A 14310-nucleotide genomic window follows, 5' to 3' on the forward strand; every position below is an offset into this window, starting at 1 on the left:
GTTATCGTGGTTAATGGGGACCAAAACCACCCGCAAAAACTGAAAATCTGCGAATTAGCAACACCCCTTCAAAAAGATTTTTTTTTTTTTTTTTTTTTTTTTTTTTTTTTTAGACCCGTTCAATGGGGAGCAAAACCACCCGCGAAAGGTGAAAATCTGCGAAGTAGCGACGCCCCTTCAAAAAAAAAAAAATCTCATCTCATTATCTGCACCGCTTATCCTTATTATTTGCGAGCGAGCCCCTAACCCGCGGCGCGAGTACTTTTGGGCGCAATACGCACGACACCGCGACAAGCCGAGCCTGTCGGAAGCACAGCAGAATGCACGTTCACGCGAGGGGGGGAGGATTTTGTACGGGAGTCGGATTTGGGCACAACACCGGCGCGCGGTTTTGGTGCGGCTTCCGCTTCACCGCCCCCTAACCCCACAGGTCCCCCCTACCCCTTTCCCCCGCCGTCGGCCGGAGCCATCGAGGGCCGTGTAGCGCCATGTAGAGCCATCGCGGCCCGAGCGGGAGACGTGACGTTGGTGACTTTTTCATCCACGTTAAAAAACGCATTTTGTAGAATCCGATCGCGCTTTATTGTTTAAATAAACGATATATAGACTATGATCGCCCAATTATTTTAATTAGCTCGCTTTATGGTTTCAATAAGCGTATTATATAGAAGACGATCGCTTTTGTCGGAAGCGCAGCAGAATGCGCGTTCACGCGAGGGGGGGAGGATTCTGTACTGGAGTCGGATTTGGGCACAACCCCGGGAAACGAGAACGGTGCGCCGTGCTAGGGTCGTCGGCCGAGGGGGATTCCCGCAAAAAGTGAAAATCTGCAAAATAGCGACGCCCCTTCAAAAAAAAAAAAAAATTACCATTACAAACCGCGAAGCTCTGAATCCGCGAACGTCGAACCGCGAAGTAGCGAGGTCCCACTGTATTGTTTTAGGAACTGGTACATTTAAAATACCAACCCACACCTTAAAAAAAGATGGGAAAAAAGAAGAGTTTATTCCAGCACCCCATAAGGAGCTTGCTACTGGTTGCAATGATGACACGAGGAAGAAGATGGCGTCAGCCAGGAAGAAAGATTCAAACTCCGTAAAGCACATTTTAAGGAAAAAAAAGGGCTACAGTGGTAGAAATGCACTGTTGCGCCCTAAATGCGTTGAAATAGTGACTTTGATCTCAGCCAGATTTACTCATTAAAAGAGCCATATGTTCCTGACCCTTGCACTAACGGCTGCCACTCGCCACCAGGCTTCCTGAAATCTCGCGAGCGCGGCCAGCAGAAGTTTTTCATCCAGCTGACGCGAACACAGATGTTCACGCAGTTCATCGAGGAGTGCTCGTTCGTCAGCGATCGACACGCCTGCCTGGAGTTCTTTGACGAGTGTGTGCAGAAGGTTCGTCACACTTTCCTCCTCCTTCTGTCATGTTTCTTTAACAGCTTAGAACAGGGGTGGGCAAAAGACGGACGATGAGCAACTTGCGGCCTGTTAGGCTTTTTAACTTGGCCTGCTAAATAATAAAATTTGAATATTTTATATATATATATATATATATATATAATGTTTACAAATAAAGCACCATATAAGTCGCTCCTTCAAAAATAGTCTTTTGTAAAATAGTTTGTATAAATAAGGTGCACCGGACTATAAGGCCAATTAATGTAAAACTACTGTGATTGCTATGGTTGCATTGTAAAAAAAACATCTGAAAATACTGAAAATGTATTTTATAATAACAAACTATAATTATGAAATCTTGTTTCAACACTCAAATAGATTCATTCGTAAATGCTTACCATATACGTTTATTGCTATTTTATAATTTGACAACTGCAGAGGAAATTGCATAGGATGCCTGTTTGTTATTTTCTACTCCTATTCCTCACTGTTGTTCCTTATTTTGACTACTATGCGCTTTTACATCATTGGCACTATCGGCAAATAATTTTGCTGTTCTTTTATTTTGCCACTTGGGCTGCACCATTAACCGTAGTGCAATTGTGTAATCGCAAGACACTGCGTTCTTTTCAAGGATTTATAGTTCCATGTACGTCTTTTTTCCCTCTTTGTCATCTGAGTGATGGAGTGTTTAGCCAACCTGAATTGCCACAGTTCAGGTGTTAGCGGCAATTTTAACGGCATTAGCCAATAAATGCGAGGCACAGTTTGCAAGTGCCACGCTTTGCCAACACTGTCACTTTTAAGGTGGAAAAGTGCAACAGCGCTCCTGCCGCCAGTGTTTAGAAACACAGTATTGCAGTCCTGGCCTAACTGCATCAAAAACGTTGAATTTTATCTTTGAGCCAGATGTACTCCCAAAAAGAGTCACACCTCGCTCGCCAGCATTACCTTCCCGTTCCCTGCATTAAGACAGTACTTTTCAAAGTCATCTTTTTGAACACAAGACAAAACTTGCAGTTATCCAACTACCATAAATGTGTGTTAGAGAGCCATTCGAAGCTTCGCCTACAAATGGACCGCCACATTGTGCCCCCGCAGGCGGACGTGGAGAAGCCAGAAGACGTCCGTCTGGTAGAGCTGGACGAGAGTTGCTGTGGCGAACGCACCGTCTTTATTATGCCGCCCGAACAGCCCATGCAGGACGACGGCTCCGAGTGCCCAGCCCACTTCAGGTAAGCCCTGCTAAGACTTCTGCCCACCCGCTACTCACTCACCGCTGTTTTATTTTTGCAGTTACGACACTTTTCCAGTCTTGAGGGCGGAGCTCTTTGACCAACCCTTCGACCAACTGCGAGTGCCCGCCAAAGGCAGTGCGCCCAGTAGCCCCGCCCCCAGACGCACCAAACAGGTACGTCTACAACACGAGTCTTTGGCTTGTCCCTGTAACAGCAACGGGAAGTTAAGCTTTGAAATAGGAAAAAAGTTAAAGGTATTCCCAAATTCACCCCAAAACAAATGTGAGAAAACTACAAAAACAACCATGTTTTTGCATGAAATATGTTTATTTTATTTCAAATATTAGGGCTGCCACTAACGATTAATTTTATAATCGATTATTTTTTCCAATAATTGATGAATCGGATTTCTAATTTCCCTCCTATTCATTCGGATATTAAAGTTTTGGACAGATAGATGACACAATATATTCAAAACAAAATATACTATGAAACAATAAAATTTTTTTATGATAATTTAAAAAATGCATGGAAATGTATGCTATACACCTGCAAATATGTAAGATACTCTTTTCCAACCACCTTATCCACAAATCATATTGAATTTGGACTTATCATACAAAACAAAAAAGAAAAAGCAATACATTTCAATTTGTGTAAAAAAATAATAAAAAATGTAAACAAACCCACTTTTCGAAATGTTGTCAACAATTTGTTTTTGTGGGTTAAATCTTGGAATATGATAAACATTCACAATATGAAAATGATATATGCTCAATAATTTGCCCCTTGGGTAGAGTTGAACATGTCATTATTATTTTTCTTTTTACTTTATTTTATACTTCTTTTCTGATCGTTTTTCTCTGTATTTCTGTCTGTTACCTTGAAAATTGTTCTCTTTGTTTCATGATGAAACAGTCCAACACTACAAAGTTGAAACTTTCATTTCAATTTTGTTTGTAAATGATGCAATGTTCGAAATGTAATGTATAAAAAAAAATAACATAGCTTTTTTTAGAAAAAAACTGTCTTGGTACCCTCTGTCGGACCAAAGTGGTACTACAATTCCCAGCGTCACAACGAAATGGTGTGCACTCTAATTTGCATTGATTTAACGATCTTGGTGGCTCATAAATCACGTGATACAACGAATTGATGATCTAAATAGTCGCAAGGGCTTTTAATCATCGATTAAATCTTTGTTGATTCATTGTTGCAGCACTATCAAATATATATATATATATATATATATATATAATATATATTTCATTGGTATATTCCAATTATTTTCCAAGATTTTTGAAGACTGCCTGTTTCGTGTGGGGGGGGAGAGAGAGAGAGAGAGAGAGAGAGACAAACAAAGAAAGAGAGAGAGATGAAGAAAATAGAAAGTACAGTAATCCCTCGGTTATCGCGGTTAATGGGGACCGAGACCGCCCGCGAAAACTGAAAATCCGCGAAGTAGCGGCGCCCCTTCAAAAATGCTTAAAAAAAGGTCTACAGTATACACCCCAAACGCCACCCCCCCTTCATTAAACCGAAGTGATCGCTGGCAAGATGGCAAGGAGTTATTGGGTGACTCATCCAGAACTCTTCACACTGGAACTGAATGTACCAAAACATGACCCACAAGTGTAGCCATGTCTTACATAATCAATGTATCAATTTACACGGAATAGGACTGCGGCGAAACCACTACGACCAATTCAGTATGATTGTATTAACCGCTCACAACCACATGCAGCCATTGCAGCTTATTTGGCTTGTTAACACTACCGGTTACATATTGAAAATAAAAACAGTGAAAATGTGATATTTGATGAGTGCTTGTGAAGCGTTTTGGGAAACAACAGTTAAAAAAATGGTCTGTGTTCATTTTAATGAAAGTGAAAGGGCTACCTTCTGACAAAAACAACATAATTCAGCTAGCGGCATCGAACGGCTTTTACAACAAATACACGAAAGCACACACAATTAGCCGTGTTTAGGTAGTACAAACAACCGCTCGCTTTTGGTTTAATAGTCAAACTTGAGATGAAATGTGACAGATGAGAATATACTTACGTCGCGTCGCAGAGTTCCTCCATGATAAACAGCGCCACATAAGAAAGGGGTGAGGTGGGAGGAGTTGAAGGAGGGGGGGTGAGCGAAGCGGTAACTCACCATGACTAAGCATTGTGTCAGGGCCTCCCCCTCCCCTTCACAATAAGAGTGTCCACACCGTGTCGTCAGTTGACATAAGCTCGCGCTTGCTTAAGTCAATAAATGCTTTTATTGAGAAGGCAAGATATATTTTTTAGACCCGCAAATCTCTGAACCCTGCAACAGTGGAACGGCGAACTAGCGAGGTTCCACTGTACAGCGTTTGTGAGAGGCACCTGGCTTTGGCAACATCAAGTGGATATATTTCAACCTGCAGCCCGCCTGAGTTAAAGGATTCCTTTACTGCCCCCAGGAGCTGAAGGTGGCACAACGGCGGGCACAGACGTGCAGCGGCTCTTCGGACATGTGGTGCAAGTGCCTGTTGGGTCACATGTATGGCCTGTGGTTTATCTACTTGCCCACCTACGTGCGGGCTCAAAGCGCCAAGGTCCCCGCCCTGCATGCCGCCTATGACGTCCTCAAGCACATGGAAGGCAGGAAGGTGCTGTTGCCTGATGAGGTGAGGACCAGGGGGTGGGACATGGAGGAGGGATGAACCTGACGTTCTCCTGCGACAGGTGTGTTACAGGATCCTCATGCAGCTGTGCGGACAGTACGGGCAGCCGGTGCTGGCCGTGCGGGTCCTCTTGGAGATGAAGAAGGCGGGCGTCACGCCCAACACCATCACCTACGGGTACTACAATAAGGTAGGCACGCTTGCATGTCAGGGATGCTGACCAGCCCCCGCTTTTTGGCAGCGTTGGGCGTGTTAATGATAAAAGTAATTAGTTACAGTTAGACAACGTGGTAATGTGAGTAAAAATCATGATGAGATGAAGTTGACGGCCTTTTCTCATGTCATATAGATCCCTATTGGTCTAGTGATAATTATTATTGTTATTGTATTTATTATTGTTATTACTACCAATGTTAATATTGGGATGGGCTGTGAGAATATTGTCCTAGGTACAGAAAAGGTTGCCGACTTCTGCTGTGGCTCATTTTTCTCTTGTGCTTCTCTCAGCATTGTTTTACGGGCCACATTAAATGATGTATCGGGCCACAACGTAAGTTTGGCATGTGCTAAAAGTTATGATATGCATTTATAAAGTAGCGGAGTAACCTAGTAACGCACTAAGTAGTAACGACAGTAGTTAGTTATGGAGAAAAGTAATTGAGATGCAGGAACATATTCCTTTTAATGCTGTGGTCCCAACACTACTGATTGTTGTCGCTCTTGCTTTAAGGCCGTTCTGGAGAGCAAATGGCCGTCCAGCCACCGCGGCGGGCGCTTGCTGTGGGCCAAATTACGCAACGTGCTGCTAGCGGTCGCCCTCTTCAGGCAGCCCCTCAAACTGCGCCCCCCTGAGGAAGAAGATTGCGGGCCCCGTCCCTTGCCACGCCCCCACCCGCTTCTCCTCCGGCAAGCCAGCTGGAGCGGCCTGAGCCAAAGTTCCAGCCGCGAATCACTGACTGGCTCCTTCTGCAAAAGCAGCAGCCTCGGCAGCATGGTGACCCACCCGCAGGGTAACACTAGAGATGGGAGACTGAGTCACCACTACGTTGGGTCCGGGAAGCCTCCCACTGGTGCCCCTCCTAGTGGTGTCCTGGTGCGACGTAGCGACATCTGCTTGGCTAGCTTCTACGCTGAAGAAAACCACAAAGAGGACGCGGCTGGCTCGAGAAGGTGGGAGACAGGAAAAAAACATCTCCGTAAATTCTGTAAACACTGCAGCTTTAAGTACAGTGCTGCTTATTTTTTATAGCAGCACAGAGGAAAACAGCAAGCAGCTCTTTTCCACAACCCATGTGCTCTTAATACAATGCAGTGATGTATGAAAACATTTAGGACGCCCTTCTAGAGGAGCAATTCATTGCCGCTTTGTCGCTGTTGTCTAGAAAAATAAGGCTTTCATATTACGTCACGCAGCCCTCATTGGTGTTATCTCTTTGTGCAGTAGTAAATATGTGCTCATCTCTATAATAGAGATTTAGCGATCTGCAGCCAAAAGCGTCAACAACAGTTCCCCTACGTGGTTAGCGTCACATCTACTGTAGCTTGCAATCAAGGTCTGTTAGCTTTTATTGTTTATATGCACATTAGCATTACATCCACTATAGCTTTAAATCAAGTTACTTTATCTTTGATTTCTAGCATGCACGTTAGCGTCGCATCTACTGTAGCTTCGTATATAGGTCTGTTAGATTTTATTGTGTTTTATTGTTTTTCCACTGTAACTTCCAATCGATTTCTGTTAGCTTTCGTTTTTAGCATGCATGTGTGCATCACATTCACTGTAGCTTCCAACTAAGGTCTGCTAGCTTTCATTGTGAGCAAGCATCTCCAATGTTGCTTTCAATCAAGTTCTTAGCTCTTAATGTCAGGAAGCCCATTCGCTTCTCATTTACTGTAATCTCCTATCAATTTATTAGTGTTGATTGCTAGCATGCACGTTAACATCATCCATTGTAACTTTCACGCAAGTTCTGTGAGCTTTTATTGTAGCATGCGCATTAACACCACATCCGCTAGCTTTCAACCAAGATCTGTTGACCTCAATTGTTACCATGCACATTAATCCAAGCAAATTCACATCCAATATAGCTACCAATCCAGTTCTGTTAGCTTTTATTGTTAGCATGCACATTACCTTAACATCTGCTGTAGCTTCCATTCAAGTTGTTAGCTCTGATTGATTGTGTGCATGTGTGTGTCACATCCACTGTAGCCTCCATTCACGTTCTATGAGCTTTGATTGTTAGCCTGCAGATTAGCATCACATCCACTGTAACTTCCAATCCAACTGTGTTAACCCTGTTTTTTAGCATGCAAATTAGCATCAAATCCACTGTAGCTTTCAATTAAGTTATTTTAGCTTTGTTTGTTAGCATGTACGTTAGCGTAACACTTTCTGTAGCTGAATTTCCTGCCTCCCTTGGGTAGATCTCATTATCTTGCCTAGTTGAACTTAGGAGTCCGGCCTCTCCCTGCAGATCGTCCAGCATGTGCCAGAATACGACGCGGGACCATAACGACAATGACGTGGCGGCTCCCTCCCGAGGCCTGGCCGGGCGACTACAGCAGCTGCTGACGCCAACACGGCACCGAGCGGCCGTCCGCCGTGCCGCAAGCGTGGACGAGCGGCGGCCCGGCGCAAGAGGACGAGGATCCGCCGGGATTTCGGTTCGCCGGGTGTCTGAGCAGCGCCGTTCCAGGAAGTCGCAGGTGGCGGAAACGCTGCTCAAGGCCAAGGAACGCCTCGCCAACGCCACCTCCGAGGTGAGCCATTGTCCTTTAACTCAGGGGTGCCCAATATGTTGATTGTGACCTACCAGTCGACAGTGTTGTCAGATCGCATAGCATTAACAAAATTAACAACAGCCTATCATTTCCTCACTATACAGGGATCAGAATTTTCCGCGGATCCGCGGATTTCCGCTGTTTTTGAACCCCAAAGGCATTCCGACTTTTTCACTTTTTCTCTTGCGTAGCAAACAAATTCAAAATCCGACTGTCTCACTTTCCTTTATTGCTCTGGCGCACCCTGGCGGCTGTTAGAAAAATTGGCCGCATTGTTGCTCTGAACTGCATTTGAACTTATCTTGCAGTATTTACAAAAAAATCAGTTATGTGGGCAAATTATTTTAATCTTCTAAAAATGTTACTTAAATGATAAATATAAGCATGGTTTTGGACAAGTAAATTGCCTAAAACCCAGGAGCTTGGGGGGGGGGGTGCGGTGGCGGCGCGGGTGTTGGGGGTGGGGGGGGGTTACTCGGCTCCGCCCTGCTTTATTCCTGGACCCTGGCTATTTCAGCTGAAAATGAAAATCTCCATTCTGATCCCTGACTATACAATGTATAGTGAGGGGATAGTTGGCTGTCTAAAGTATGACCAGGACCGGCCAAAGCCGTCATGGGACTCTTCGCAAAATTAGATTTGGGGCCCGCCTATTACTTGATCATTTCTATAACTACTAGAACTCATTCCATGTTCTACTCCATGGGTGGGCAACTATTTGGAGTTGGGGTTTGGGTGGAGTTGTGACAGGTTATATTTTTTAAAAATAGATTAGTTTAATCAAATTGGCTTTGAAACGACCACAATTACAACAAAATGGTATATTAGGTCCCAGTTTTAAGCTCTTCATTTGTTATTTAATTTTGAAGTATTACTGCAGGGGTTTTTAGTTGTTTTTTTTTTGTATTCCTAAAATCGGATATTTATTTAAGTTCTGTAGTTTTTTTGTTGTTCCTCTAATTTTATTTTTGTAGTATTTCTGAAGTATTTTTATGTAGCATTTCCATAGTATTACTTTTTTAGTATTTTTTTTTGTATTTCGAAAGAACATTTTTTAGTATATCTGTTGTATGTTTAGTATTTTTGTATTATTACAGTAGTTTTAGGATTATAGTATTTTTGTAGTATTACTCTAGTATTATTTTTTTGTATTTTGTACTATCTCTGTTGTATTTTGTAGCATTTCCATTTAAGAATGTTTGTTGTATATCTGCAGTATTTATGTAGTATTTTTATAGTACTGTGTTACTGTAGTTTTATTTTTGTGGTATTTTTGTGATATTTCCATAGGATCACTTTTGTAGTTTCGCTATAGGTGTAATTTGCAATATTTCTGTTGTAAACTTCTTGTAGTAGTATTTTTAGAGTAATAACTGTCTCCTAGTTTTTCATTTTATAGTAATATGTATTGGGGCTTTAGTATAATTGATGTATATCCAAAGTAGTATTTTAGTAGTATTTTCATAGACTATTTGTAGTATTTCCATTGAAGAATCTGTGGGGGGAAAATTCTGTAGTAGTATTTTGTAATATAGTATTACTGTAGTAGTATTTTTGTAGTAATTCTATACTATTGTTTTATTTTCAGAATTAAATCCTAAAGCGATATTTACATCTAGTGGTGGTTACAATACTCACATTTAATCACAACACAAGGAAGATAATTCATTGAGAGAGAAACCCGGCCAGTGTTGTGCTAAAAATTGTGTCTCACAGCTAGCTCTCCTGTACACCTACATACAACAAACACCGTAAGAATATACATATTTACATGAGTTAATATTCAAGAAAATAGGGAAATGATGATAATATAAACAAAAATAATAAACCATTTGTCCTCTTTTATATTTCGAGCCATACAAAAAGCAGAACAAAAACAAATTGGAGAAGGTAACAAAATATTAACACAAATGTGTGTATTTGCATAATGCGAGTATTGATTTACTGATTTTCAATTCATTCATTCTTGACTCATTTTTCAAGGCCTATAGAAAGTTTAGTTCTGTAGCTCAGTTCATATAGACATGTAAAAAGAAAGCTTCAACCTGTTTCTAGCTTTTACCGTTGTTTAGTAAACAACAGTTAAACATTGCTAAGTTTCTTGAAAATACTTGTTTCCGAAAAAACTTCTGTGAAAAGCAGATTTTTTTTGTAAAAGGATGCACATCAAGCAGTACCCTTCCTTTTTTGCATTTGTGATACCTAAAATATCTAAACAATTATTTACATTAACACAACTATGCTTGCAAAATAACATTTTATTGCAAGAACACTCGAAGTAAGGATGAACTTTGCAAAAACTTTTCAACGCCCAATGTTTCAGCTGAAGTTATCACACGATTTTGGTCACCCTGCGAAAGTGCACGGAACATCATCCTTCTCTGACCAGATGATGACAATGAGACGTCCTCATCTTTTTCAGACAGAAAAAAGCTCTGTTGAATTGTCTTTCCCTCACCACACTGCTTCACTATGCGTATTCTGGGGCCGCCTACACACTCTCAATTGCTGGATTCAGAAAGTAAAAATAGGAAGTTGGGGCTTCCTCGATGTGAGGAACAAAGATCTGATCAAAGCCACTACTGCCATTTAAGGGTGATTTATCATACTGAAATCATTCCCAGAGGCTTGATACTTACTGGTGAGCTGTGCCAAACCCTTTATAATAGTTTTTTTTAATAAAACGAAAAAATGTTTGAGACAAAATTTGCTTTTGAAAGCATCAAACTGTAAATTGTTGCCATGTTTCACAAGAAGTCTGCTGAAAAATGATGCCGACACTGCTCTCTGGTGACCTTTCTTTGCTATTACATTTCTTTTGTGATTAACGGCAGCTTTTATTAATTTGTATGGCATTGTCCTATGAAGCGCCATCGCTCCCTATGGGTCACGCCCAAGAGGACAGGGGCATAATACACCTAAACAGGGAACTATGAAATGAGTGTTAGTGCAAGGATTATGTATAAATTTTGGACATTTATCATGGGCCATCCAAGAAATGAAAGTAGTATTGCTCAGTGGAAATTTTTAATGGCAAGAACTTGCAACTGAAAATGTAAGCTACATATTTTACCCAAAACCTATAAGGGGAGATATGTTTTTCAAAGATATATACACACGTATTGTTCAGATCCACACATATCTCCACACATATATTAGTGATTTTTAAATCTTCGCTATATTTGTGGATCTGCAAAATACATGATTCACACCAGATTTCTTCTATTAATGGTACTGGAGAAATGGAACAAATGGCCTTAAAGGTCCTTAAAAAGTGCTTGAATTTTGCCATGAAAAAATAATTTGGCCATGAAAAGAGGTTTACGAATCCTGGAGATGGTTCAGACAGCTCTTCACGTTGGAACATTATACCAGAGCCCCCCCCCCCAACCCCCCTTTCAAACTCCAATACTCTGGCACCATTTCGTGCTTACGGTCTGAAGCTCAGTACCATCTCAAATTCGTGCCAATCTCCACCTGAAATCTTGGAGCAGCAGAAAAGGGTATTTACAAGCCGTCAAGTGGGAGCCCATTTTTGTTCATTGATACCGATGTTTATCTTGGCAGAGCTCGCTCTCTGTCGGCAGCGATGTGGAGCCGGCAGAAGCGCCACGACCTCCGCGACACTCCTGGGATGCCCAACAAGATGCAGCAGAGATGGAGGTGAGACGCCCTGAGACAGCGTTTTTAGCTGCCAATTTCCGCCCTGATGTCCCGGTGCTTGCAGTGGTGCTCCTGACAAAATACACCATGAAATAGACTACAAAATACAAGACAAAATACATGACAAACGATGACCACAGGTGGTGATGTCCAGCTGCTCGCGGTGCCGTTCCTGCAGCTGCCTTGTGTACGACGAGGAAATCATGGCGGGCTGGACACCTGACGACTCCAACCTCAACTCCTGCTGCCCCTTCTGTGAAGCCTCCTTTGTGCCCTTCCTCAACGCTCGCATACGCCACCTCAGGTACTGCCTCAGACACCCTCTATAAAGGAGCGAAAAAGCCATATACAGAAATACCTACAAATATATGCTAAAGGAATAGATAAATACATAAATAAATCATGTCATCCGTAAATATATGACATAAATGCAACTAATTACTTCATATACACATTTACAGAGATCCCTCAGTTTTCACAGATAATGTGGACCCCAACCACTCGCAAAAAGTGAAATTCCGCACCTTCATAAAAGCCCCCCAGGGCCAAATTTACTTCGAGATTACGTCATTACCGTCTGAGAGTACATGACTGTAACAAAATAACAATTATAGATCTATATATAATAACACACCACAGATAACGTAATTGCAGTTGAATGAATGTTTTATTAAAGAACAGTAAAACAAATTTGGAGAGCTTCTCCTTTCAGTGTAAGAGTTTAGAGAGCGGCTGGCTAGCTGTGTGCTAGCATCAGGTGACTTCAAATTGAGCCAGATCTCGACGATGACTAAAATAAAACTGTAACCAATGTTGTGGTTTCCCAAAAATTGTAGCTACAGGTCATCTGTTTCATGGCAATGGACCTGGCGTTGGCAAGATACTGGGTCCGCAGCGGTGGCTTAGGAGAGTTGTTAGCCTGGCGGGAGCATTAGTAGCACTGCTCTTGCCTTTTCCCCGACGCCGCCCAAGTCACTTTTGAAACATGATAATAATCCACGGAGCACCTGCTGGTGATCACCATTTTGTTGCGCTCTTCTGACTTGAGTCCTGTTTTAATTGATTACTTGATTAATTTTCAATGTAACAAGCCGGTAAAAGCTATCTGGCGCTATGCTGCAATCTGTGTTGGGAGGCAGCCGCTTTTGCGCCCACCCACTGTTTGACTGACAGCACACACCAGTCGATCACAGTCTCCCACACAGACAGTCATACCCACCCAACACACACATGGCAAAATACACGAAAAAATATAAAATAAAATAAATGATGAAATGCACGACAAAACACATGATAAAATACATGACTATTATTGACAAATTAAATGCCAAAACACATAAAATTCCACAACAAAATACACAACAAAATGATGACACAATACTCAATTTTTTTTTCCAAATACATGACAAAAAAACAACTTACAGAATATCCTTGACAAAATAAATGAATAAATACGTGACAAATACTGAAATAAAAAAATAAAAAATACTCGACAACATAAATACTGAAATAAAAAAAATGACAAAATATATGACAAAAAAAACTTGGACATTGTAGACAATATCCATGACAAAATAAGCGACAAAAAAAAATCCTGATTATGATCGACTTCTTGTGTACCCCGCCAGCGATGACCAGAACGCCGCCCGAGTGAACGGCGACGCCGAGGACCCGCAGAGAGACGGCGAGGTGTCGGGGGGCCAGCAGGTGGCAGTAGCTTACGTCAGCCCGCTTGTGCTACGCAAAGAATTAGAAAGCCTCCTAGACCACGAGGGCGAGGCGGTGCTGGCCCAGACGCAGTTCCTGGAGAGTCATTGCATCATCTTCTGGAATCTTCTTTGGTTCTTCCAGCGACTGCGACTGCCCAGCCACCTGCTGCGACTGCTGCCCCCTACAGGACGGACCCCGCAGGTGCGCCCACCGTCGCTGACTTAGGGACAGGGGGCGGGGCAAGTGGGCAGGCTGGAGTCCGAACTGGGTGCTTTTCGAGTTATAGCAGGAATCAGATGCACTCTATCTAATTTTGCTGGTTAGTGTCACATCCATTATAGATTCCAATCAACTTCTGTCAGCTTCATTGTTAGCATACACGTTAGCTTAACAACCACTTTAGTTTCCAATCAAGTCATTAGCTTTGATTGTTAGCATGCACAATAGCGTCATCTCCAATGTTTTTCCAATCAAGCTTTGTTACCTCTAACTGTTGGCATGCACATCAGCATGATCTCCAATGTTGCTTCTGAAGACTTTTGGGTAGCTTTTATTTTTAGCATGCATATTACCATAACATCCACTGAAGCTCCTAATTAAGATATGTTAGCATCTGTTGTTCACATGCAGTTTAGTGTCACATCCACTGCACCCTCCAATTATCTTCTGTTAGCTGTGATTGTTCACATGCACGTGAGCTTCACATTCACTGAAGCTTCCAATTCAGTTATGATAGCTTTTCTTGTTAGCATGCATATCAGCAGAGTAGTGTCCTATCAATTTGTTAAGCTTTGATTATTTACAATCACATTAGCATCCCATCCATTGTAGCTTCCAGGCAAGTTTACTTAGC

The 14310-nt window shown here is 42.1% G+C and overlaps 1 protein-coding gene across 1 annotated transcript in view; it reads left to right on the top strand.

Annotated features, from left to right (window-relative positions):
- Window positions 1–14310, top strand: part of dennd4b (DENN/MADD domain containing 4B) — a 33872-nt gene that overhangs the window by 15632 nt on the left and 3930 nt on the right. The window contains exons 13-22 of the mRNA XM_088326642.1: window positions 1255–1400; window positions 2505–2638; window positions 2700–2814; window positions 5097–5303; window positions 5362–5490; window positions 6031–6470; window positions 7778–8063; window positions 11652–11747; window positions 11888–12051; window positions 13376–13658. Coding sequence (XP_088182768.1) covers window positions 1255–1400; window positions 2505–2638; window positions 2700–2814; window positions 5097–5303; window positions 5362–5490; window positions 6031–6470; window positions 7778–8063; window positions 11652–11747; window positions 11888–12051; window positions 13376–13658 — 2000 coding nt within the window. The remainder of the gene's footprint in view (window positions 1–1254; window positions 1401–2504; window positions 2639–2699; window positions 2815–5096; window positions 5304–5361; window positions 5491–6030; window positions 6471–7777; window positions 8064–11651; window positions 11748–11887; window positions 12052–13375; window positions 13659–14310) is intronic.

The sequence above is a fragment of the Urocampus carinirostris genome, chromosome 2, assembly GCF_059441175.1.
Source record: "Urocampus carinirostris isolate Australia breed hairy pipefish chromosome 2, RoL_Ucar_1.0, whole genome shotgun sequence".
Classification (NCBI taxonomy): Eukaryota; Metazoa; Chordata; class Actinopteri; order Syngnathiformes; family Syngnathidae; genus Urocampus; species Urocampus carinirostris.